Source organism: Rhinatrema bivittatum, chromosome 10, assembly GCF_901001135.1.
Source record: "Rhinatrema bivittatum chromosome 10, aRhiBiv1.1, whole genome shotgun sequence".
Classification (NCBI taxonomy): Eukaryota; Metazoa; Chordata; class Amphibia; order Gymnophiona; family Rhinatrematidae; genus Rhinatrema; species Rhinatrema bivittatum.
Genome location: NC_042624.1, coordinates 79,295,594 through 79,323,349, shown reverse-complemented (window position 1 = coordinate 79,323,349; position 27,756 = coordinate 79,295,594). Strand labels below are relative to the sequence as shown.

Here is a 27,756-nt window from a genome sequence, read left to right as displayed (position 1 = left end):
ACCTGCCAAGGGTGTGACATGGATGGTTGTGGCTATAAGGCTCAACAGCCTCAACGTGTGCCGTGCTGACACCTGCTGACTGTGCTGAATCTCTGCTATGAAGGTCAAAGTGACAGCCCTCTGACGAGGCTTGATCTGAGCCATGTCTAGCAGGACTTGTATGAAGTCCAATTGAAGTGACAGGTTGAGATGGGACGTCAGGTATTTGATAATGAACCCTAGTGACTCCAACACCTGGATAGTCAAGCACATGGACCTGGCAGCCCCTGCCTGAGATGTGCTCTTGAACAGCCAATCATCTAGATAAGGTAAAACATGCACTCCCAGCCTGTGGAGATGTGCCGCCATCATGGCTAGGAATTTTGTGAAGACTTGTGGGGCTGACGCTAGCTCGAACGGCAACTCCCAGTACTGAAAGTGCTGTTTCCCCACTACAAATTGGAGATATTGCCAGTGACCGGGGAAGTGAGTGAGTGGATGTGTCCTTATATCAAGGGAACATAGCAGGTCCCCTTTTTTGTAAAAGAGGGATCAAGATGCCCAGGGAAACCATCTTGAACTTTTCTTTTTTAGAAACTTGTTCAAGGCCCTTAGGTCTAGAATGGGACGGAGTCATCCTGTTCTCTTTGGAATCAGGAAGTACTTGGAGTAGAATCCCTGCCCTCTTTGTCCTGGTGATACAGGCTCAACTGCCCTGGCTGTTAAGAAGGAGGAAAGCTCTGCTAGCAGTACCTCCTGATGCACTACCAGCCCCCCAAAATAGGCAATTTGGCAGGACACCCAATAAGTTAAATTGATACCTTTGACAGATGATGTTAAGAACCCACTAGTGAAAGGTTATACTGGGCCACTGGTTTGCAATGATCCGCAGCCTGCCCCCTACTGGAGGGTCCACTGTCCTGGGTACAGGCGACTGACCTACGCTCCAGATGATCCAGTCAAAACCCTGTCCCTGGACTTGACCAAGGTGCCAGCTGAGGCTTGGGGGTTCTCTGCTGCCCGGGATAGCCGTGGGGGCCCTGATGGTGTTGATGGGAGTGAGGAAGCAGAGGACAGTACTTCAACGCACAACGCACAATTAAGCTCTGGAATTTTTTGCCAGAGGATGTGGTTAGTGCAGTTAGTGTAGCTGGGTTCAAAAAAGGTTTGGATAAGTTCTTGGAGGAGAAGTCCATTAACTGCTATTAATCAAGTTTACTTAGGGAATAGCCACTGCTATTAATTGCATCAGTAGCATGGGATCTTCTAAGTGTTTGGGTATTTGCCAGGTTCTTGTGGACTGGTTTGGCCTCTGTTGGAAACAGGATGCTGGGCTTGGTCTGACCCAGCATGGCAATTTCTTATGTTCTTAAAGAGATTTCCTCTGTCCCTGTCTCACCAGCCTCCTAGAAGAGGATGACGGGTTCGGAGTGCTGGCAGAGGACCATCACCCTATCTCCAAAGAGATTCTCCCCAGTATACGGCACGTCAGCAAGTCATTCCAGTATGTCTGATCGGAAATCAGAGGTCCACAGCCATGCCATTCTGCAGGCACTGATTCCCACTGCAGAGACTCTGGATGCCATCTCAAAAACATCGTAGGTCACTTGGACCACATGTTTTCCGCACTCCAGGCCTTTATCCACCAGCGACATGAGGGTGTCCTGCTGCTGCTGAGGCAACTGCGCAGCCACCTCCTGCACCTGCTTCCAGCTCTACATGAGCCCGTGAGTACGGGCTCATGTAGAGCAGGTAGGCAGCCATGCAGGCAATAAGCATGGCACTTTGAAACACCTTCCTCCCAACAGCATCCATCGCTCTGTGGTCCTTCCCCGGGAGCGCCGAGGAATGGGTCCAAGAACGCCTGGCCCTCTCAAGGGCGGATTCGGCCACCATCAATTGGTGGGGCAGCTGACGCTTACCGAATCCGGCAGCCTTCTGGATGAGGTGGACCTCATCCACTATCTCATTAATGGGAGGCACTGTGAGGGAACGTTCCCATATCCTCAACAACAGCTTCTTAAGGATCCTGTGCACTGGGACCATCATGATTTTCTTAGGAAGCTCCACGAACTGGAGGATTTCAAGCATTTTGTGCCTGGCATCACCCTCCATTAATAACTGAAATGGGATGGCTTCCACCATCACCCTCACAAACCCTGTGAAAGTCAAGTCCTCAGGCGGAGACTTCCTTCGTGCCTCTGGAGGAGAAGGGTCTGATGGGTGTTCTGAATCTGATGCTTGATGGGAGGAGCAATCAGATAGTAGTTAGCAATCCGTTCGGGATTAGTAGTTATATATGAGAATTGAGGGTGGATCCTTGGACCAGTGGCAGATGACCACGCCCCTGGGGAATGATCCCAAGAGGGACCACCGGTCAGGCTCAGAGATAGGAGACAAACATACACTAGTTCTTTATTAGACAGTATACTGAACCACCAGAGATGGCAGTAGTGAGCTGGTAAGCCCGGCTGGACTGTAGTCCCTCAGATACTGGAACAGCGATCCCTGGAGGCTGAGCTGAAGAGAGACTGAGATATAGTGAGTAGGCAGGGTATGCAGATGATAACACTCACACAATGTCCCAATGAAGTCCATGAGCTGGAAAGTATAGGCCCTCGAGGAGCGAGTACCTGGTTCCAGGGAAAGCTCAGAGAGAATGATGGTAACTCACTGATGTAGCTGATATAGTTGGTAGTGAAGATTTCCAGGCAGAGGAGTATACGAAGCAAGTCTGGGATCAGGGCCCTCAAGGAGCGAGTACCTCAAGGAGCGAGTACAAGGAGAGAGTGAGGCCCCCCGAGGAGCAGGTACCTCTGGTAAGTCTGAGGAGGCAGAGTAGCTTAGGTAGTGAAATCCTTGCTAACTTGATGTGTTAGCAAATTCCAAGACCTTAAATACCCGTCACAGGTGACATCATCTTCGGGGGATGCCCCTGAGGTTCACGCCAATGCCAGTACTTTAATCGGGGCCGCGCCGCGTGTGCGCCCCTGGGCCTCCAGGAAACATGGCGGTTGCAGCGTCGAGCCGGTCCGGGAATGCCCGAGGACAAGGGGCAGGAGAACGCCGCGGTAGCCAGTCTTCCCGCGGACAGAGAGGGAGGCGCCAGAGAGGTAAGGAGGGCGGAGAGAGGGCGTCTGGCACCTACGGACACAACAATGGGAGACCCTCGGAACTCTCAGAGGAGGACTCCAAAGCATCGTTAACCCAGGAATGGGGTCCGCATCCTCACTGTAAGTTATAGGGGATAAGTGCCTAGGTACTCTGTCTTCGTCCAGAAGTGCAGGCACTTGTGAAACTGGATGGGGGACTGCAGGCCTTGGTGTCACTGCCAGCTCCAGTGGTGCTTTCTCCTCTGAAGAACTGGTAACTACCATATCGGTAGGGAAGGCCACTGTGCCTCGCCAGACACTGATGCAGTACCAAGAACCGACGCCATCTGGGCTGGTAACACACCAATGAGCATGTTGAGTTTCCCCAGTAGCGGTATGAGGATGGGCGACACCGGGTCCGGTGCCATCAGTGCCACAGTACCAAAGCCCTGCAGCACCCACTCCACTGCTAGCTGGACTCGGCACTCCAGCTCCTCCTCAAATATTGCCAATGCCAACACAGACTGGGAGGAAGGAGGGGTAGCAGATCTTCTTTGGACCCACGAGATTGATCAGTGATGGGCATCAGGACTGATGGAGACCATCACAAACCCCCGGCACCGATGAAAGACTGGCACTCCTTGTCAATGGATCGCTTTAGGTCATCACGTTATTTATGTTTTTTGGTTGTATTATCCGCACCCCTGTTTTCTGTAAACCGACATGATGTGAACGAGTTCATGAATGCCGGTATAAAAAAACCTTAAATAAATAAATAAATAAATAAATCATGGCATGAGCCAGTGCATCCCTGTGCCCAGCACCATGCATTGATGGGAACCAGTGCCTATGCTTCATCGGCTTCCCTCGATGCTCGGCCTGGTCCTTCCCCGGTGCCAAGGCCGATGACGAGAAGCCAGACGTCCTTGGTCTCGGGAAGATCGATTGTAGTCAGTCTCCGCTGCCCCTATCTGCCGACAGCACCGACGGTCCCACTTATGTTGATGGCTCGGTATCCAACGGTGCAGCTCCTTGGTCCCTTGATGCTAATGCTGCCGATGTGATGGCTCAGACTCTTCAACCTGAAGAGCTATTCCATCTTGTTGAGTCGAAGCAGAAGTCCCTTCGGGGTTATCTAGGCGCATAAGCAGCAACCATGAATGCCATGCGATGCCCCCAGGTACAGAACACATATTTCATGCGGATCAGTGATTTACTTGGTCTTCGGGCACCGGGTGCATCGCCGAAAAGCGGACATGGCCATGTCAGACGAAATAAAAGGGCACCAACAGAAAACAATGGCGGTGGGCTTCAATGGCCGACAAGCACAGAGGCACCGCTGCCATGGGGAATCGACCACGAAAAGAAACTTACCAGAATCACCGAAAACCTTGACTAGGAACACTACGGGAAGGCACTAAAAAGGACCCAGCGACGGAATAACACAGGAAAACCCGCAAAAAATACGTAAAAAGGAAAGTTTTCCACAAGGCCAAAAACAGCCAAAAGTGAGCTCACTCATACCACAAAGTTTACAGCTCCGCGGAAAAAGAGAGACTGGAGAGGGACCACGCATGGACATGTGGGATAGGGCATCCTGGGCATGCTCAAAGTTCTAGAAACTTTGATATATGTTTTCCGCAATGGGACTCCATCTATTGACTCCTATGTGTGAGGATTACCATCCTGCTTGTCTTCGGAGAATAAGAGTTCAACCTTTTGGCAAGTTGTTAAACTATGCACTGGCCAAAACAATTATTTCTTAAAAGTTGTAAGCAATACTTTGTTAAAACCACAGAGGTCAGCTTTATAATAAATACTGGGATCTATGTACTAAGTATTTTCCCTGGAAGAAAACTTTAGCACCTAACCACTCTTAATTGCGTCAGTTTTCAAAGGGATCTAGCTGGCTATGTAAGGACCATAGGTCAGCGAGTGCCAATTTGTAGTAGGGCACTGGGTGAGACAGAAATCACTGGGGATTGTTACTGCTTTCTTTCTTTCTTTTTTTTTTTTTTTTTTAAATCACAGATCGGGGTAAGATATGGGGAAGGGACAGGGAGATGGCAAGAGAATTTGTTAGGAATTTTTGATGGTTAAAAAAAAAGGTAGAAACAACAACATAAAACAAAAATCTCTCTCCTACAACACACCCTTACTGATTTTCAACTGAGAAGCTAGCTAGTTAGGTGCCACTGAAAATGAGTTTAATTTATCCAGCCAAAATTTGGCTGGCTAGTTTAGGCACTCTACACTCTTTTGAAAATTGACCCCCATCTGATAAACACTGTAGACAGAATTCCAAATCTATTTCTAAATCACTAGTTTGGCAGGAGAGCAACTGACATATTTTGAAAGAAACAAACACTACAGTAAACAATAATAGCTTCAATGAAATCAGAGGAACACAAATAATACTTACCTAATGGTTTAAAGTTTTCTAACTCCTTCTGTAAATCTTGAGTAGATGGAATTTCAGAAACAGCTGGAACAGGATCAAGGTACCAACTTTTCAAGTCTTTGTTTGCTAGTTGCCTATATAAAATATAGTACCTCAGCTTTAAAATTACAAAAAGCCATATAGGAAAGTCAAATTAGTGTAACCAGTATTAATGAGTTTCTATAAGAACCATATTGTTGCAGCAAGAACAGATGTTACATATATACAGTGCCTTGTAAAAATCTTCATACCCTAGTACATTTTTCACATTCTGCTGGACAAAATTTACAAATCAAAATGCAAGTAGTTTTTTTCACCAAGCTACACAACATTCTCTACAATTTCATTGTGAAAAAAAAATAATTATAGAAGTATTCCAAAAGTAATTAAGTACAAACAATCAAATAGCCTTGATTGCACAAACCTTCACATCCCTTGACTCAAGCCCTTTCTGCAGCAAAAACAGCCATGAGCCATTTAGGATAAGTGTCTATCAGATTTGTACAGCAGGATGGTGCAGTTTTTGCCCATTCTTCACAGAAAAGCTCAAACTCTTTCAAGTCTGCTGGAGACCTTCTGTGGATTGTAGTCTTATTTATTTAAAAATAGTTATATTCCACCTATAATAACAATGTCACGCTAAGCGAATTACAAACATAACATAAAATACAAAAGTAAAACATACAATTACAAACAGTACATCTAAAATAAAATATTAAAAGGACCAGATATTAAAAACACCATTATTGCAGTTTTATCCATAGTCACTTGGAAAAGCTCCCTGATATAGTATCTTTTTATCAACACTGTCATCGTTCTCTTACACTGCAAGCTTTTTGAGGTATAAACCTGCCATTAGCACCTATTTGTTAGGGAAAAAGGATAAGATTTGTTAAAAATACTGAATGTCAGATAAGACATCAAATCTATAAAATATAATATAAAATATAATGCTAGCATCCCATTAGCAAACCAGGTCAGAGATCTTGGGGCCACCCTTGACTCTAGAATGAATTTCAAAAATTCATTAACGCCACAACCAAAGAATGCTTCTTCAAGCTACAGGTCCTGAAGCAACTTAGACCGCTCTTACACTTCAAGGATTTCCGTTCGGTGCTTCAAGCCATACTGTTTTCAAAGATCGACTATTGTAACGCTCTATTACTTGGTCTGCCCGCTTCGTCCACCAAACCTCTTCAGATGCTGCAAAACGCAGCGGCTAGGATCCTTACAAACACTCGTCGCAAGGACCATATCACACCAATACTAAAAATCCTACACTGGCTGCCCATCCAATATAGAATACTTTTCAAGGCTCTCACCATCATCCACAAATCCGTCTACCAGCAATCCACTCTCCAACTCACCTTCCCACTTGAATTACATACTTCCGCAAGACCGATCAGAACTGCCTACAAAGGTTCGCTCAAGGCCCCCCCCAACAAATCATCGGTCCACAACACTATTCACAAGCGAGCTCTTTCAACAGCAGGCCCACTACATTGGAATTCACTTCCCCAAGACTTACGCCAAGAACAATGCCATTCAACTTTCAGAAAGAAATTGAAAACCTGGCTGTTCGCAGAAGCCTACCGCTGAAGGATCTCCTCAACCATCACTGACTCTCACTCCCCCACCCCTCCCCAATCCCTACCCCCCCTCTTTTCCCTCTCACGTTCCCCCCCACCCAACCTCACCCTTTCCTTCTCCCTCTGGACATACCATGCTAATAACTGCCTAGGATAAACCTATGTTTATGTATCCTACAGTTTTTTTGTAGATTTATATATTTATCTCTCTCTAATTGTTTCTTAGTTTAAACTCTGTACTGTCTTCCATTGCCCAGGTTTTACGCTCCCTGTTTAATGTAACTTTACTTTCTACCTTGATGTTAATTGGTTTCCCCTCAGTTACATTGTAAACCGGTACGATAAGACCTAGTCTTGAGCATCGGTATAGTAAAAGAAATTAAATAAATAAATAAATAAATAAATAAATAAATATCTAATATGGATTTCTTCCAATATTCTGTCTAGACTCTAGAGACATAATATCAGGAATCAAAAATGAAGAAAGCCAGAAACATTCAAGCAATATAAAACCTCTACAAAGATATCCCATATTCAGTCATTTCAGAGATTATCGTGTTGTTTGGTATTGTTTCATGCACATTCTTTAGAAAAAGGTTGTCCATAAATATCAGCAGAATGGGAAAAACCACCAAACATTACCACAAGAAGCTATGACGTACATTTTAAAAGCCCAGCACACACATCAATTAAGGGATACGCGCACAAATCAGGCTCGCTTGTGCCCACCTAATTTTAAAGCCACCCAGATGTGCGCATACTTCCTGCTGCACACGCATCTCCAAAGTTTTCAAAAAGGGGCATGGTTTGGGCGGGACATGGGTATTTCAGGGCATGGCCAAGAGATGTGCACATAAATACTTATGTGCCTGGGCGCATGTCCATATTCCCTGCTGCATAAGTTTACTTCTGCTATGGAGGAGGTATAAGTTTAAAAATAAAAAGAAAGAGCCATTTCTTAGGGGTTTAAAGGGTCAGGGGTAACTGGAGGGAGTGCAGACAATCAAACCAGGGGAGTTGGAGGACTCAGCTGTTAACTGGACGAACTGGTGAAACTGGCAATGGCATGAATGCATGACCTTTTTAAAATTTCCTGACTTGCACGGTAGAAGTGGGATTTACGCGTGTAGGTGCGCACCCACTTAAAATTGGGCACACCTGTACACACAAGTTATTTTATAAAAAAATTGCACATATATGCACACAAGTTATAAAATGGCCACATTCCTGGGCATGCACCAGTGCACATGCACCAATGTGTTCCTGCGCACCAGTATGAAAGTTACCCTCCTTGTGTAGCCCCTACTTTGGGGCTTTAACCAAGAAAGTTGGACATATGTGTTGGGTATTCCAATAACAACTTTACTGAATGTCTTCCAATGTAATCATCAAACATCTGTTTCTTGTTACATCCATGTCCATAAGTTACTTCCACCATCCTGTTCCTCTTCTCTATGATGGGTCCCTCAACAAATAGATCCTGAAACAGGTTTATCCTCCAGGGTTGGATTGGCAAATATTCCAAGTGTGTAGGGGTATCCTTGATGTGAGGATATCCCGATCTCAGCAGTACCTGAGATCCAGGGGTGGTTTTCCATCTCCAAATTTTACTTGCTCTATATTTTTCCCCAAGTGGACATTCCGGTGGGGTTTCCAGGTATTCAGAAACTCTTATTCCAGACTCTCCTCTCCATTGGCAAATTTAGGGTCTTTATTCAATAGATCCAGGCAGTAGAGGAAATGTCAGCTCTTCTATTCCCCTCCATTGAGCAAGAAGGATGGCAGGAGAAAAAACTTTCTCACAAAATCAGGAAAAACAAAGTCTCTCTCAAAATACCAAACAAGGGATTCTCTTTGCAGAGCATCACTACTGTGCTATCATCCACGGTTGGATGATAGCACAGTCAAATGGCACTAGCAGATTTTCTCTTCTCCTGGTCTTCCCCAGAAAGGCTTTTTCCTCAATACCTTACCCTAGATCAGGGACCAGGAATCTCACAAGCAACTAAAAAAAAATATCTCAAAATCACTGAAAACTCAAGGATGGAAACAATCCAACCAGAAAACTTGTGAACTGCACAGGACTATCTCTGACCTATCCCAAGACCCAAACTATGAGGCCTGGTACCTGGAATAGGCAAAACTCAAAAACAGGACTCCTTGTTTCCTAATATCCGAATAATACCAGATATCTTTTCCCTCTACCTGATTTTATATAGGCTGGAGCTGACAAATCCACCAACCTCACTGGAGGTACTGCTCAGGATTGGATGCTCCATCACTAAATCCTAACTCAAGGTTTAAACTAGAGCCATCTAGTGGAGCTTCCAGGGAGGTTTCTATATATGTGATTCCAAATATTAGATATCATGAGACTTTGGGGCTGAAGAGAGTGATTTCTCAACTTTTTTTTTTGCATTTTCACATCCAATTATAAAAAAAAATACAATGTGAATCAAGAAAGCTTCAAAATCGAAGAGAAAAAGAAAAACACAAAGGAAATATAATCATCACAATACAATATTATGCAATCATCATCAATCTATAAGAAATTTCACATGATTTAACTAGAAACCAAGTCCACAATAATGGGGGAGGAAGCAAGAGGATAGTATCAAAGAAAAAAAAAAAAAAGAAGCATAACCCAAATTACAGAAAGAAAAAGTGCCAAAGATATCCATCTGAACTTGGCCTTTAAGGACCAGTCACAGGGATGATAGAAGTTTTGAACCAGTTATTTTATCCTGCAGAAAACGTTCTGAGAAGGGTAAAAAAATTTACTCTTTAAACCCATAGAAATTTAAGGAAAAATGTGGCTCTCAGAGCACCACATGTTTTTGCAATAGAATAAATGTCTTCCTGCAATGCTGGATGGATCTGGCCATGTCCTAAAATAATTTACAGATTGATCATAGAAAGGCACATTCCTAAATTTAAAATATAGTCTAGTCTAAGCAACTAGACTCTAGACATAAGGTAACCACTAATATAGCTCTCAATGCAGGACCAGATTAAGGGGCAGGCCAGCCGGAAACACTGGGGGCAAGAAAGGCGGTCGAAGGCTGAGCTGAGCCAGCAGGGACCATCCTTCAGAATCAGAAGCTACCACCTGCTGGTTCAAGGGAAGATGGGCCTAGCAGCATCTGTTGCTGAGGGAACAAAGTGCTCTGTTGCTGGGGCGCTAGGGGAGAGTGGGGAACATCTCCCCCACTCCTCGAAGTGTCACTCTAAACTTCCCAAGCCACCTATCTGGCTCGTTCTGACCCTGTCTCAATGTAATCTCATCCAATGAACTTTCTAAATAGACTGAAAGATCTAAACTATCTGGTGGTGAAACAATGTCCAGGCCCCCTTCTTCCACATTTTCCTTTCACTTCCCTTTTGGCAGATAAAACATATGAAAGACTCCAGGAAGCTTCTCCTCCGGTACCCTAAGTACCCCTTAAATAGTGCCTTAAATAGCTCCTGGGGGCCAAAAGCCTAGTTAAAGGAAAGTTCAGAAGTCTAAGATTATTTGTTCTTACATGATTATCCATAGCATCCATTTTATTATATAGAGCAAACGTTCTCAACCGGTGTGTTGCAACACACCAGTGTATCGCTAAGCACCTGCAGGTGTGTCACGCACTTCCTGGTCTCCAACTGTTCTTCCCTCCCTCTCCTCACCCCAGTGAGATGCACTCAATTCTTCAAACACTGCTGCCATTCCTGCCCTTGCTATCAGCACATTCAAGCCCAGAGTGGAATGGCAGCAGTGTTTGTAGAAGCTGGCAACAGCAACATGGCCTTTTCTTCTTCCCACCCCTGCGGCCCGGAAGAGGAAGAGAAGTTTACCAGGTTCGCAGGAAAGAAGAAAGGGCCATACTGCTGCTGCAGAAATCATCTCCCAAGGCTCTCAAGACTCCCTCGGCCCACCAGCGGTAAGAAGGCAGCACTCAGCTGTTTGCCTGTGCTGCGATCATCGCTGCGCAGAGCAGTCAGCTGAGAATGTGGCCATGGGGATTTATTGCTTCGTGGCTGTTTGGGAAATCCATTGATTAGCAGCCCCGGGGCCTGTAGTGTTTAAAATGTTTTTATATGCCCCTGATCCAGACATGGGTCCTGCAGATGTCATCTTGGATGTCAGCAGGATTATGGCCTAAATTGTAAGCCCCCAATGCCTTCTGCAGCTTCCCTCTCTCCTCACAGCAGCACTAGGTTCAAAGACTCATGACTGCGGCCAAGTTCATTGTGGGAGGGTTGGCATTTGCATGGCTCAACACGCAGTTGTTCGCTCCAGCCCTTCCCCTCAGGAACACTTCCTGCCTCTCCTCAGATTGGGGGAGCCTGCAACTAGCTCCTGCAGTTCAAAACGCAGCCTCTTCATATTGCAGGGAGCCTGTCATTGGCACATCCACGGCTACAGCCGCTATTCTCACCTCTCCTCCCTGCAGCCTCTATATCGCAGCAATTTCCCTTGGCTCCTGAAGCTAGAATTGCAGCCTTTCTGCTCTTGGCCACTCACCGATTTGACCAACAATGGCCCACAGAGAGATTGTCACTGACTCCCACTGTCCTTACTGTTAGCGTTTTGAGGTGTTGAAGTGGATTCTTGGGTACTGCGGAGATGGCCACTCCCACGGGGAGGAGCCACGTGAGGAACCACAGTACTAACTAGACTCTATACATGCAGACATAGAGAATTTGTATTTATTATACAGCTTGATGGTACTGCCCGAGGTGGACAGTAGTAAGGGAACCCAGTAGAAGCAGTCCAGGGGTCCTCGGCAGAGGAGACCAGTCCCACTCTTGAGTAGATGAAAGGAAGCGCAGGGTAGCAGAGGCAGAACCCGGATGTAGACTCCAAGCGCTGAAGCTGGAACAGTCTGAGAGAATTAGTACTTACTGAGTAGTTAGCTGTATTGATGGAGAACCTGGCAGGCAGAAGCGAAGCAGTTTCAGACACCAGTGTAGGGAGCGCAGGCCCTCAAGGAGCGAGTACCTGGTTTCCCAGATAGGTACCTGAAAGAGAGAAGATGGGCCCCCAGGGAGCGGGTACCCAGTTTAGTGATGAATTACCCCGAAGGGCAGAGAGAGTGCTTCCAGCGGCTGCTGGAAAGCGGCAGAGCAGCTTAGACCGGAGCGAATCCAATCCTTGCTAACTCAGTTTGTTAGCAAACGAAGGGCAGGCTAAATACCAGGATGTGCTGACGTCACTCGGAGGGGACGCCCCCGAGGTTCCCGCCATGACGTGAATAACGACGTGGGTGGCATGCGCGCGCACACGCACCCTAGGAGGCCCATAGGAGAAATATGGCGAACACCATCGCCGTTGCCAATCCGGGGACATCGGGGAGAGCGGCAAGAAGACGCGGTGGCAGCCAACCTCCCAAGGCTTGAGGAGAGAGAAGGAAGAAAGGTGAGGCACAAAGGTCAAATCCGTCTGAAACTGACAGACGCAACACTTATACATAGAAACTTAGAAATTGACGGCAGAAAAAGACCAAAAGGCCCATCCAGTCTGCCCAGCAATCTTATTTTGTACTGGGATCCACAGACCTTTAGTCCAGGTCCATTTTTTCTTGTCACTAGAGTTCCAATTCCCACCCCCCTGTTCTGTTGAAGCAGATAGTATTGCTAGGATGTTGTATATTATGTAATTGTTTTGTATTTTATATTTACCAGACTATACATTCTCACCCAGTGTAATTGTTCTGTAAACCCCCATGCTTCTTGGATTTAGCTCATTAGGGATGCACAGTCTATCCCATGCCTTTTGAAATTCTTCACCGTCGTCTTCTTCACCATTGTTACTGCTAACCCCCATGCCTTAGCTCCTTAGGGATCCACAGAGTTTATCTCATGCCCTCTTGAAGTCCTTCACTGTCTTCTTCTTCTTCACCATCGCCTCTAGAAGGGCATTCCAGGCATCCACCACCCTCTCCGTGAAGAAATATTTCCTGGCATTCAATTTTAAGTTTTCCTCCCTGGAGTTTCATATTGTAACCCTTAGCTTCATCTTAATCCTTAGCCTCACTCACATCTTAATCCTTAGCCCCACTCACACAGGACATTAAGGAACTCAATAAAAACCAGGATTACAGTGGGCTCTGGTAGAATTAGACCTGTGATGTGGAGACACACACTGTATCAAGTGCAACAAGTACAAAAAGCCTTCTCTATATTAAACACTGAAGAAGTTTTTGAAAAAAAGATTGAAGAGAGAAGAAACCCAATGCATACAGAAATTCCAGATCAGTAACCAAAGGAAAAAGCTCATTGTGATGGATGATTCTGTCATCAGTGGCACAACTGCAAAGGGAAAGAGTGAAGTGAATAACAAAACTCAACTAAAGTCTCAAAAGGAGTCCAGGAAAAGCAGTAACCTTAACGAGAAAAGCTGGAAAGCTATGACCACAAATGCTCGTAGTTTGAGCAATAAAATCCCAGATCTGCAAGCCCTAATGATGGAGGCAGACTTGGACGTTGTTGCTATCACAGAGACAGGGTTCATGGAATCTCATGATTGGGATACAGCAATATCAGGCTATAGCTTGTTAAGGAAGGACAGAGTGGACAGGAAAGGGGGAGGTGTGGCTCTTTATGTCAGAAACAATATCCAAGCATCTGAGTTGCAAGGAAGATGGGGAAATGAAGAAGCACTATGGGCTGACCTAAAAAAAGATGATGGGGCATCCATTTATATTGGAGTGGTTTACAGGCCTCCAAACCAAAAGGAAGAGCATGACAGAAATCTGGTTGAAGACATCCAAAAGATGGGAAAGAGAGGAGAAGTGGTGATCATTGGGGACTTTAGTCTGCCGGATGTAGACTGGAGAATCCCTTCTGCAGAATCTAACAATAGTAGAGAATGTTGAGATTACTTACCTGATAATCTCCTTTTCCTTAGTGTATGCAGATGGACTCAAAACAAATGGGTATAGTGTGCTCGTGCTAGCAGTTGGAGACGGATCTGACGTCAGCACGGGTACATATACCCCCACAGGAAGTGTAGCAAATCAGTAATCTTCCTTGCAAAAGCTTTTATGGATATATGTGTGACTGACCGATCGATTAAATGAACAGGATTACCCTGACCAATTGATGGTAGCTGGAGACCGCCAGTGTACTCAGCCGGAAGGCGTCGACACCCGGCAGGGTGGATGCCCTATATAAGAAAACATGTCTTACGTGAGTCGACGAATCCCCATGTATACCGGCAGCCGGGCGGGATGCTGAGTCCATCTGCATACACTAAGGAAAAGGAGATTATCAGGTAAGTAATCTCAACATTTCCTAACGTGTAGCAGATGGACTCAAAACAAATGGGATGTACAAAAGCTACTCCCGGACTGGACGGGAGGCTGCCCGAGGACCGTTTAGGATTGCCCTCGCAAATGCTGTGTCCTCCCTGGCCTGGACGTCCAGACGGTAGAATCTGGAGAAGGTATGGAGGGAGGACCACGTCGCCGCTTTACATATCTCTGCAGGCGACAGCATCTTAGTTTCTGCCCAAGAGGCCGATTGCGCTCTGGTAGAATGAGCCTTGACCCATAGAGGAGGCGGTTTTCCTGCCTCTACATAGGCTGCCTTGATAACTTCTTTAATCCAGCGGGCAATGGTGGGCCGTGAGGCCGCTTCCCCTTGCTTCTGCCCACTATGAAGGACGAACAGGTGGTCCGTCTTTCGTACTGCTTCAGACATTTCCAGGTATCTGGACAATAGTCTGCCGATGTCGGCGTAACATTCGACCTTCTTCCGACTTCTTCAAACCTTCCGTGGTAGGCAAGGATATGGTTTGGTTGAGGTGAAAGTGGGAGACCACTTTGGGTAAAAAGGATGGAACTGTGCGAAGATGGATAGCTTCTGGAGTGATTCTGAGAAATGGATCACGGCAGGACAGTGCTTGTAGCTCTGAGATGCGGCGTGCTGAACACACGGCCAGCAAAAACACCATCTTCAAGGTTAACAAATGGAGAGACAGGCCTCGAAGGGGCCTGAAGGCTGATCCCGCTAGAAATTCCAATACTAGGTTGAGGTTCCACAAGGGCACTGGCCACTTCAGTGGCGGGCGAATGTGCTTGACTCCTTTCAGGAAGCGTGAAACGTCTGGGTGTTTGGCAATGGTGTTGCAGTCACTCCTGGGACCGTAGCAAGACAGCGCTGCTACCTGAACCTTGATGGAGCTGAGGGACAGACCCTTCTGAAGTCCATCTTGAAGGAAGTCCAAAATGATAGGAATCTTAGCGGCATGTGAATTGGTGCTGTGAGAATCGCACCAGGCTTCAAAAACTCTCCAGATCCTGATATATGTTAGCGTTGTGGAGAACTTGCGTGCTCGGAGAAGTGTATCTATTACCGGCTCTGAGTATCCTCTTTTCTTCAGTCTAGCCCTCTCAATGGCCAGACCGTAAGAGAGAACTGAGCTGGATCCTCGTGGAGGATGGGGCCTTGCCGTAGCAGGTCCCTGTAAGGAGGCAGAGGTAGAGGATTCCCTGCCAGTAGTCTTCTCATGTCTGCGTACCAGGGTCTTCTTGGCCAGTCCGGGGCCACTAGAAGAACTAGGCCTCTGTGTCGCTGAATCCTATGTACAATGGCGCCCAGCAGGGGCCATGGAGGAAAGGCATATAGCAGGATCCCCTGAGACCACGGCTGTATCAGGGCATCGATCCCTTGAGCTCGAGGATCCCGCCTGCGGTGAAATATCTGGGAACTTGAGCGTTGGACCTGTCTGCTAACAGGTCCATGGCTGGCGTCCCCCAGAAATCCACAATTATCTGAAAGGCTGTGGGTGACAGCTGCCTCTCCCCCGGGTTTAGGCTTTCTCTGCTGAGGAAGTCTGCTGTAGTGTTGTCCTTTCCGGCGATGTGGACGGCGGAGATGTCCTGAAGATTTGCTTCTGCCCAAATCATCAGGGGAGTTATTTCTAGGGACACTTGTTGGCTTCTGGTTCCGCCCTGTCGGTTGATGTATGCCACCGTGGTGGCATTGTCTGACATCACTCTGACCGCTCTGTTGCGAAGTCTGTGGGCAAATCGCAGGCACGCTAGCCTGACTGCCCATGCCTCTAGTCGGTTGATATTCCACCTTGACTCTTCTCTGGTCCATCGCCCTTGGGCGGTGAGTCCCTCGCAGTGTGCTCCCCATCCGTTTAGGCTGGCATCTGTGATGAGCAGAATCCAGGCTGGGGAGGACATTCTGGACCCCCGGCTCATGTGGCCGGGCTGTAACCACCAGCGTAGTTGATTCCGCACTCTGGCTGATAGAGGTAGGTGTATGGTGTAGTTCTGTGATCTTGGGCTCCATCGAGATAGAAGGGCGCGTTGCAATGGTCTCATATGAGCCCGCGCCCATGGCACCACCTCCAGAGTGGATGCCATGAGGCCGAGGACTTGTAGATAATCCCGAGCTGTGGGCCAGCTGGCGCTCAGCAGGACCTGCAGATGATTCCGGAGTTTTGACTTTCTCTTGGAGGTCAGGCTGACCTTGTCTTCTCGGGTGTCGAATTGGACTCCTAGGTATTCCAGCGACTGGGACGGCTGTAGGGAGCTCTTGTTTATGTTGACTACCCATCCGAGGCTTTCCAGAAGAGCTATAACTCTGTTGGTTGCCCGGTGGCTTTCCTCCGGTGAATTTGCCCTGATCAGCCAATCGTCCAGGTAGGGATGGACGAGAATTCCTTCCTTCCTGAGTGCCGCCGCCACTACTACTATGACCTTGGTAAAGATCCGCGGCGCGGTGGCTAACCCGAAGGGTAAAGCTCGGAACTGGAAGTGCTGATTCAGGACTTTGAAGCGTAAATAGCGCTGGTGATCCCGATGAATTGGGATATGTAGATAAGCTTCCGACAGATCTAGGGAGGTGAGAAACTCCCCTGGCTGTACTGAATTCTTGACAGACCGCAGAGTTTCCATGCGAAAGCTGGGGACCCGTAGGTGTCGATTGACTGACTTGAGGTCCAGAACGGGCCTGAAAGTGCCCTCCTTCTTGGGTACTATGAAATAAATGGAATAATGCCCAGAATTTATCTCTCCTGCAGGTACTGGGATTATGGCTTTTAGGGCCAGGAGCCTCTGTAAGGTCACTTCTAGCGCTGCTTTCTTGAGAGGTGAACAAGGAGATTCCACAAACTTGTCCGGCGGAAGCCGAAGAAAATCCAGATAATAACCTTCTCGGATGATGGCGAGGACCCACTGGTCCGAAGTGATCTCGACCCACCTGCGGTAGAAGAGGGTTAGCCTGCCCCCTATGGCTGCTACCCCCGGATGGGTCGGCTGATTGTCATTGTGGGTTGCGGCTGGGAACAGAAGCCGAGCCGGCTCTCTTCTTGTTGTGCTTAGCCCGAAAGGGCTGGTTCCTGGCCTGAGAACGAGGTGCTTGATAGCGAGTCCTGTAAGGGTTGAAGCGCTGAGAGCTTTTACCTCTGGATGGTCTAGAAAAAGAACGCGGGCTCCTCCTCGACCTGTCTTCTGGTAGACGGGGCAATGGGGAGGCACCCCATTTAGTAGTCCAGTTCTCGAGATCGCTGCCGAACAGTAGGGAACCCTTAAAGGGCATTCTTGTGAGTCGTGTCTTGGAGGACGAATCGGCCGCCCAATTGCGTAGCCACAGCTGTCTTCTGGCTGCCACTGAGGAGGACACTCCCTTGGCTGCTGAACGGACGAGGTCGGAGGCTGCGTCAGTGAGAAATGCGAGAGCTGATTCCATATCTTCTCCCGGGGTGTTGTTTCTTGCTTGTGATAAACAGGAACGCGTCACCACGGTGCAGCAAGTCGCGATTCGTAGGGACATGGCTGCTACCTCAAAGGCTTGTTTCAGAATGGTGTCCATGCGACGGTCATGGGTATCCTTGAGGGCCGCTCCCCCCTCGACCGGAATGGTCGTGTGCTTCACGATTGCATTAACTATGGCGTCTACCTTGGGGCACGCCAGCAGCTCCTTGGACGCCGGATCCAGAGGGTACATGCCTGCCAAGGCCCGACCCCCTTTGAATGAGGCCTCCAGTGCCTTCCATTCCAGATCGATTAGCTGCTGTGCAGCTTGTAGGAGGGGAAAATGGTGAGCCGTTTGGCGCAGGCCCTCTAACATGGGGTTCATTTTGGGGTCCCCTGGGGTGTCCTGGCCCGGAATGGCCAGTTCTGATAGGCACTGTGAGACCAGGCCTGGAAGATCCTCCTTCCGAAAGAAGCGTCTCATGGTCCGATATGGTTCTATCTCCGCGGGAAGGTCTCCCTCCTCGGGGGGCTCCTCATATTCCTCGGAGAAATCGGAATCCCCATAATTGGGGCTGATGGGTGGCGAGTAGCCGTGCCTAGGTCTCGAGGGTCCAGGGGCCGGATCAACCGGAACGGAAAGACCCATTCGAGGAGCAGACTGCATCTGGACAAAGGCGTGAATCCCCTTGAATAATTCTACCCAGGAAAGCGAAGCCGGATCTGGCCGTATGGGCACCAGGTCCCTCGGGTTCCCTGGCTGCTCGCCGCGGCCTGCTGTCCGGTGTGTTACCTGAGGAACCGCTGGGCTGGGACCGGTCCTGTCCTGGAACTCCCATGGCCTCCTCACATTGGGCACATAGTGAGTCTGCTTCCTCGCTCTGTGTGGCTCTGAGGTTGCATGCTGAGCAGAGGCTTAGAGCTGTCATGCATGATTCGGGAGGTGCCGGCTCTGCGGACGCCTGGGCTCTCTTATGCTCCATTCGCCTAAAAATCGGTATCACCCAATAATGTGCGCCTAACAATGTGCTTAACAGCATGCACTGGACAGCATGCGCCTATACTAGGCGCGTGAGAATGTGCGCCTATAACGGGCATCTTATAATGTGCGCCTAAACACGGGCGTCTTATAATGTGCGCCTATAACGGGCGTCTTATAAATGTGTGCCTATGATCGGGCGTCTTATAAATGGGCGCCTATGATCGGGCGTCTTATAAATGGGCGCGTATCTCAATAGCGTGCGCTTAGTCAACGTGCGCCAATCACGTGCGCTAACAACGTGCGCCTATCGCGTGTGTCTATCGCATGCGCTTAGCAACGTGCGCCTAGCTGGCGAAGGCGAGTAGGCAGGCAAAATGGCGACCTCCTTGGCGGGCTGCCTCGTAGGCAGGCCCAACCAGTCCGCACTTCCTCGGAGACCAAGTAAAGATGTACGCCTTACCTTGTCTTCGGCGCTTCCCGGCTGTGACCCGGGCGGTCTCCGGCTGCGGGGGGAGAGGGTGAGTGCCTTCACCGCCGCTCTTAAGGAAGTGCACCCGCTGCCTCTGGGCCGTGCCCGAACTCCTCTCGCTCTGGGGCCAAGTCCACGCCGGGACCGAGGCTGCATCTAGGCCGCGCCCAAACTTGTCTCGCTCGGGGGCCAAGCCACGCCCGAGCCCTTCTCACTCGGGGGCTAGGTCCCTGCCACAAACCGGCCACCGGACCGAGGCTCTCACCTCCGAGGGACCACGGAAGTCAGCTCGGGAAACTCAACTGGGTGAGTGACCGCCTGGTATCACCACAGGAGTGTGGGGCTCGTCTTCAGTAGGTTTCTTCTATGAATTTAGTCGTTTAGAATTTGGAAACACGCTCAGCGAGCGTGAGGTAGCTCCAAACTGCTTTGGAGACGGAAATTACTGATTTGCTACACTTCCTGTGGGGGTATGTGTACCCGTCTCCAACTGCTAGCACGAGCACACTATACCCATTTGTTTTGAGTCCATCTGCTACACGCTAGGAAAATAGTGGATGCCCTGCAAAGGACTTTGTTCAAACAAATGGTAAATGAACCCACGAGAGAGGGAGCTATACTCGATTTAGTGCTCACAAATGGAGATAATGTCTCTGATGTCCAGGTGGGCGCCCACCTCAGCACCAGTGATCATCAAACGGTATGGTTTCATATCACACACAGGATACGTAGAAGAGGCACGAGTTTTGCAGTTTTGCAAAAACATAGACTTTGATGTAATACAGAAGCTCCTGGAGGAAGAACTAAAAGGTTGGGAGAACGTGAAAGGTGGATCAATCTAAAAGAAGCAATCATCAAGGCAACTAATCTATATGTCAGAAAAGTAAAGAAAAGCAAAAGGAAAATGAAACCTATCTGGTTCTCAAAGGAGGTGGCTGACAAAATAAAAGCTAAAAGAACAGTATTCAAGAAATATTAAGGAGCCCAAAGGGAGGAGCACAAAGAAGAATATATGGTACAACTGAGGGAGACGAAGAAAGTAATCCAGATGGCAAAAAGTCAAGTGGAAGAAAGGATTGCCAAAGAGATAGAGAGAGGTGACAAAACATTTTTCAGATGCATCAGAGAAAGGAGAAAAGTTCAAAGTGGTATAGTGAAATTGAAAGGTGAAAAGGATCAATGTGTAGAGAGAGACGAAGAAATGGCAGAAATATTAAACAAATACTTCAGTTCGGTGTTCACTAAAGAGGACCCAGGAGAAGGACAGTCACTAGTTAACAAGAAACTGGAGGGGATTGGAATAGATGTAAATCAGTTTACAGTGGAGAATGTGTGGGAAGAGCTGGGGAAACTGAAAGTGGACAAAACCATGGGGCCCAATGAGGTTCATCCCAGGATACTGAGGGAGCACAGAGACATGCTGGCGGGACCGGTGTGATCTGTTCAATAGATCCCTAGAAACAGGAGTGGTGCCGAGTGATTGGAGAAGAGCGGTGGTGGTCCCGCTTCACAAGAGTGGGAGCAGAGAGGAGGCTGGTAACTATAAGCCGGTTAGCCTCACCTCGGTGGTGGGAAAAGTGATGCAGAAGCTGCTGAAAGAGAGAATAGTGAACTATCTACAGTTGGGAGACTTGCTGGACCAGAGGCAGTATGGATTCACCAGGGGAAGATCCTGTCAGACAAATCTGATTGACTTTTTCGACTGGGTGACTAGGGAGTTGGATCAAAGAAGAGTGCTCGACGTCATCTACTTGGATTTCAGCAAGGGTTTTGATACGGTCCCGCACAGGAGGCTGGTGAATAAAATGAGAAGGTTAGGAGTGAGTGCCAAGGTGGTGACCTGGATTGCAAATTGGTTGACGGACAGAAGACAATGTGTGATGATAAATGGAACTTACTCTGAAGAGAGATCAGTGTTAAGCGGAGTGCCACAAGGATCGATGTTGGGACCGGTCCTGTTCAATATCTTATGTGAGCGACATAGCGGACGGGATAGAAGGTAAGGTTTGTCTGTTTGCGGATGACACTAAGATCTGCAAAAGAGTGGACACGCCGGAAGGAGTGGAGAGAATGAGACGGGATTTAAAGAAGCTGGAAGAGTGGTCGAAGATATGGCAGCTGAGATTCAATGCCAAGAAGTGCAGAGTCATGCATATTTATTTATTTAATTTATTTATTTAGCATTTTTATATACCAACAACCGTTTGCACATCGTATTGGTTTACATAAAACACATAAACAGCATCGCCGCAAGGACTGGCATAGCCTTTACAAAGAACAAAAAACTGTGGCAAAAAGGCGGAATACAGATTAACTAGATACAATGTTTTGCGGTAACAGATTAAATAAGTACAATGTTTTGAGGGGATGTCACAGGTAAGGAGTAAGGGGTATTTGAGAGAATAAGCTCAGTTATTAAATTAACAAAATTAGAAGGAAATGGAAAGGAATAACTGTATATACAAACAATTATTTACAAAAGAATTCGAAAGAAACCTGGAGTCAATATAGTGTAGAACAACTCAAGCGTTTGTTCACATAGGCGGAGGTTCAATAATGAGAGGTATTTGAGGGAAAGGCCTGTAGAAAAACCAGGTTGTTAGTTTTTTTTTTAATTTAGGGGTGGAGGCATGGAGTTCCATAGGGTGGGGCCAGCCAGAGAAAAGGTTCTTTTAGTAGTGGAGGTGAGTTTGGTGGATTTGACCGAAGGGGGGCGGAGCGTTCCTTGATGGTTGGAACGAGTCGGTCTTATGGAGGTATGAGTGGAGGGTTGATCCAGTGAGTGTTTTCATTTATGATGCATTTATGGATGAGGGATAAGGTTTTGTATAGGATTCTCGATTTGACTGGAAGCCAATGAAGTTCTATAAGTGTTGGCGTAATGTGGTCTCTTTTTTTTAGAATTTGTAATGATGCGTGCTGAGGCATTCTGTAAGAGTTGTAAAGGTGGGGTGTGGAAATCCGGAAGAACTGTATTCGATGGGGGGTGAAGGGCTGATGTGCACGGAGCAAGAGAGAGACCTTGGGGTGATAGTGTCTAACGATCTGAAGTCGGCGAAACAATGTGAGAAGGCGATAGCTAAAGCCAGAAGAATGCTGGGCTGCATAGAGAGAGGAATATCGAGTAAGAAAAGGGAAGTGATTATCCCTTGTATAGGTCCTTGGTGAGACCTCACCTGGAGTACTGCGCTCAGTTCTGGAGACCGTATCTCTGAAGAGACAGAGACAGGATGGAGGCGGTCCAGAGAAGGGCAACCAAAAAGGTGGATGGTCTTCATCGAATGACTTATGAGGAGAGATTGAAGAATCTAAATATGTACACCCTGGAGGAAAGGAGGAGCAGAGATGATATGATACAGACTTTCAGATACTTGAAAGGTATTAATGATCCAAAGATAACGACAAACCTTTTCCGTTGGAAAAAAATCAGCTGAACCAGGGGTCACGATTTAAAACTCCAGGGAGGAAGACTCAGAACCAATGTCAGGAAGTATTTCTTCACGGAGAGGGTGGTGGATGCCTGGAATGACCTTCCGGAGGAAGTGGTGAAGACCAAAACTGTAAAGGACTTCAAAGGGGCTTGGGATAAACACTGTGGATCCATAAAGTCTAGAGGATGTGAATGAAGAGTGGGTGGCTCACGAGAACGACAGCTACTACCTGGTGATAATACCCTTATTCAATAAACATACACCCGGTTAATGCGACTCCAACATTGCTCTAAGTTTCAGCGGCAATGAGGAAATGTGGAAAAAAGGATTTGCATTCACAAAAAAGCGGGGAGTAGCTTGCTTGTTACGGCGGTTACTACCCCAAACCAAATAAGCCTGATACTTCACTTTCAGTGCATATCCAGCATAGCTCTCTGCTTCAACGGCAGGGGGGAATGAAGAAAGGTGGATCTATATTCAGGCAACAACCAACAAGGACTGAATTACATAGTCTGGATAAACAGATAAGCATGAGTATAGCTTACTTTTTGTGGTGGTTAATACCCCTAACTAATTAAGCTATTTCACTTAGATGCAGTTCCTACACTGCTCTCTACATTAATGGCGGGGGTGGAAGGGAAATAGAATAAAAAAGGTTACTAAGAGCCAAGAGAAACAGATAAGTATATGAGAGGAAAAAAAAAAAAAGTGTGTGAAAGCTTGCTGGGCAGACTGAATGGGCCGTTTGGTCTTCTTCTGCAGTCATTTCTATGTTTTCTATGGTTAGTTTTTAGTTGTGCTTCGTTTATATCTTTCATGTATCTGAAGGTCTGTATCATGTCCCCTCTGTGTCTCCTCCCTTCCAGGGTATACATATTTAGGGCCTTCAGCCTGTTCTTGTAGGTCATATGATGCAGATCTCCCACCATTCTGGTCGCCTTTCTCTGAATCGCCTCCATCCTATCTCGGTCTCCCTTAAGATACAGGACTCCAGAACTGAGCACAGTACTCCAGGTTGGGCCTCACCAAGGACTTGTACAAGGGAATTATCACCTCTTTTTTCTTGCTAGATATTCCTCTTTCTGTGCAGCCCAGCATTCGTCTGTCTTTAGCTATCACCTTGTCACACTGCTTTCCCATCTTCAGATTGCTAGACATTATGACCCGAAGGTCCCTCTTTTGCTCTGTACACATCAGCCCTTCATCCCCCAGCACATACAGTTCCTTTGGGTTGTCGCACCCCAGATGCATGACTCTGCACTTCTTAGCATTGAATCTCAGCTGCCATGTTTCGGACCACTTCTCGAGCTTTCTTAAATCATGTCTCAATCTTTCCACTCCTTCAAGGGCATCCACCCTGTTGCAGATCTTAGTATCATCCACGAATAGACAGACTTTACCCTCTATCCCTTCCGCTATATCGCTCACAAAGATATTGAACAGCACCGGTCCCAACACTAATCCTTGCAGCACACCACTTAACTCTCTTCTGAGTATGTTCTATTCACCATCACACTCTGTCTTTTATCTGTCAGCCAGTTTGCAATCCACATCACCATCTTGTCTCTCAGCCCTAAACTTCTCATTTTGTTTACAAGTCTTCTGTGTGGGACCGTATCAAAGGCTTTGCTAAAGTCCAAGTAGATCACATCTAGTGCTCTTCCCTGTTTCAATTCTTTAGTTACACAGTCAAAGAAATCTATCAGATTCGTCAGACAGGACATCCCCCCGGTGAATCCATGTTGTCTTAGATCAAGCAATCTCTTGGATTCTAGATAGTTTACTATCCTTTCCTTCGATAGCTTCTCCATTAATTTTCCCACCACCAAGGTAAGACTAACCAGCCTGTAGTTTCCAGGCTCCTCTCTGCTCCCACTCTTGTGTAGCGGTACCACCACTGCTCTTCTCCAGTCTTTTGGCACCACACCTGTATCTAGTGATCTATTGAACAGGGCACTTGGCGGACTTGCCAGCACATCTCCGAGTTCTCTCAGCACACTGGGATGAATTTCGTCCGGCCCCATGGCTTTGTCTACTTTTATTATTTCTAGCTCTTCCCATACCTTTTCTTCAGTAACTGACTTTTCGACTCTTACACTTGCATCTACAGTCAGATGAACCAGCGGTGGTCCATCTCCTGCTTTTTCTTTGGTGAACACTGAACTGAAGTATTTGTTTAATATTTGTGCCATTTCAATGTCTCTCTCTACATATTGATCTGTCTCATCTCTTAATCTCATTATGCCTCTTTGGACTTTCCTCTTTTCTCTGATGTTTCAGAAAAATGATTTGTTTCTCTTTTTAACCTCTTTGGCAATTCTTTCCTCTGCCAGACATTTTGCTTTTCTGATTTCTTTTTTTTTGTTTCTCTCAGTTTCTTCAGGTATTCTACGCTGTGTTCTTCTATTTGGGATCTTTGGTATTTCTTGAATGCCTTTTTTTTTTTTTTTTAAATAAAATCAGCCACTTGTTTCTTTGTACCAGATTGTTTTTTCTCTCTTTTACTTTTGCTTAATTGTTTAACAAAGATTCATTGCCTTTATTAAACCTTTTAGTTTAGCCCACTGTTGTTCTACCCCCATCTTTTCCTCCCAGTCTTTTAGTTCTGTTTCCAAGTACTTTCCCATTTCATCAAAGTTTGTATTTTTGAAATTCAATACTCTGGTCTGTGTGTAACTGGTATTCATCTTATTTGCAATCTCGAACCATACCATTTTATGATCACTGGTGCTGAGAAGGGCTCCCACCTGGACATTTGATACGTTCTGATCTGATTTCATTTTATCATATTTCATTCTATTCTATTTATGTTGAGTTTTTTTACCTATTTTACTGTACTTTATTTTGTCTTTATTTTAATTAATATTTTTAGCTAGTTGAGTTAATTTTATATAGATGTAGTATAATTTAATGATTTATATACTTTTATGAATGTATTTTAATTTGATCATGTCATGTTTTATTGTATAGATGTAAACCGATATGATGTCCCCACGAATACCGGTATACAAAAGTGAACAAATAAATAATTAAATAAAATATTCTCTTCATTAGTTAACACTAAATCAAGTATGACTCCCTCTCTAGTGGGTTCCTTTACCAATTGAGCTGAGCCCCTTGCAGGACATCCTCAATCTGTCTGCTCCTGTTAGTTTCCACAGAAGGGATTTCCCAGTCTATGCCTGGCATATTAAAATCACCAACAATCAGCACTTCTCCTTTTTTTCCCACCTTTTGGATGTCTTTAATTAGACCCACTGTCTAGCTCTTCTGTTTGATTGGGAGGTCTGTAAAAAAAACAACACTCCAGTCAGAATGGGTGTACCATCTTCCTTTTTTTTAGGACTGCCCATAGTGTTTTTTCTTTGCCCCACTTTCCTTGCATTTCTGTAGCTTGGATATTGTTTCTGACATAAAGTGCTACTCCTCCTCCTTTCCTGTCCTTTCTTAAGTTATATCCCGATATGGCCGTCTTCCAATCATGTGATTTTGTGAACCATGTCTCCGTAACTGTAACTATGTCCAAGTCTCCCTCTGCCATTGTGGCTTGCAGTTCTGGAATTTTCTTGCCCAGACTGCGAGCATTTACGCACATTGAGCCAGATTTTAAAAGGGTTACACGCAGAAGGGTACGCGCGTAACCCTTTTAAAAACCCCCTGCGCGCGTTGAGACTATTTTGCATAGGCTCGGCGGCGCGCGCAAGCCCCGGGACGCGCGTAAGTCCCAGGGCTTCGCAAGGGGGGCCTGGAGGGGGCGTGGCGCCAGCCTGGGGGCGTGGTCCAGGCCTCCGGACCAGCCCCTGGGTCGGGTGATGGCGCACCAGCGGACTGCTGGCAGGCATAACTTTAACAACAAAGGTAGGGGAAAGGTTTACATAGGGCCGGGGGGGTGGGTTAGGTAGGGGAAGGGAGGGGAAGGTGCGGGGGGGTAGAAAGAAAGTTCCCTCCGAGGCCGCTCCGAAGTTGGAGTGGCCTCGGAGGGAACTTTCCTCCGAGGCCGCTCCAATTTCGGAGCGGCCTCGGAAGGAACGGGCGGCGCGCGCAAGTTGCACAAATGTGCACCCCCTTGCGTGTAGACACGCGTATCTTATAAAATCCGGCGTACTTTTGTTTGTGCCTGGTGCGCAAACAAAGGTACGCGCGCGTGTAGATTTAGAAAATCTACCCCATAGCTTTCCAGTTACTCTCTTTCGTGGTTTTGTTTTTCTTAGACTTTTTTTTTTTCCTGAGTTTTGTTATCCTGTTCACCTATTCCCTTATGATTTGGATTAGGATATGGATTTGGAAAATGACTTTCCAGATCTTTTCTGCCACCCCTGACAGATAGTTTAAATGTCTTTTGATGTAGAATTTGATTTTCTCTCTAAGGATCTTTTTTCCTGCCACTGACAGGTGTAATCCATCCTTAGCATAGAGCCTTTTACTATTCCATACAAGCCTCCAGTCTCCAATGTATCCAAAACTGTGTTTCTTACACCAAGCTTTGAGCCATGCACTGAAACAGGTTATATGTTTAAGTCTGTCCTCCCCTTTAACGTGAACCAGTAGTACTTCTAAAAAGGCAGATTTGGGATTTATTTGTGTGATCTGCTTTGCTAGCGCCTGGAAGTCTTTCTGTACGTCCTGTATATTGTTATTAGCAAGATCATTTGTTCCCAGATGGATAACAACATCCAATTCAGAGTATTTACTTTCCTTCTTGATGATGTTGATTATTGGGTAATGTTTCTACCAGCTGATAATCATTTATTTTATTTATTTATTTGTATTCTTTTTTTATACCGAAATATAGCTAAGTGCCTTCATTCCGGTTTACAGTGTAACAAATTCATACAATGAACAGTTATAAATTATAACATAATACAATACAAAGAGAAAAATATATATATAAAAACATCTCAGCAACAGCAGAGTATAACATGTTAGAAAGAAATAGTACAGGTTTAGTTTGCATCATCTTATTAAAGAAGTAAGGGTTTAGGAAGAAGGTTGGGATTGGTATATATGGGTCATATCATTCAGTGTATGATTGTCTAAACAACCATGTTTTTAGTTCTTTTTTGAAATTTTTGGGCTCTTTGAT

General features: G+C 46.6%; 1 protein-coding gene across 1 annotated transcript in view; it reads right to left on the bottom strand.

The window, feature by feature from the left end:
- LOC115100267 (probable ATP-dependent DNA helicase HFM1) overlaps positions 1–27,756 on the bottom strand; it is a 109,961-nt gene that overhangs the window by 61,639 nt on the left and 20,566 nt on the right. The window contains exon 3 of the mRNA XM_029618643.1: positions 5,494–5,606. Coding sequence (XP_029474503.1) covers positions 5,494–5,606 — 113 coding nt within the window. The remainder of the gene's footprint in view (positions 1–5,493; positions 5,607–27,756) is intronic.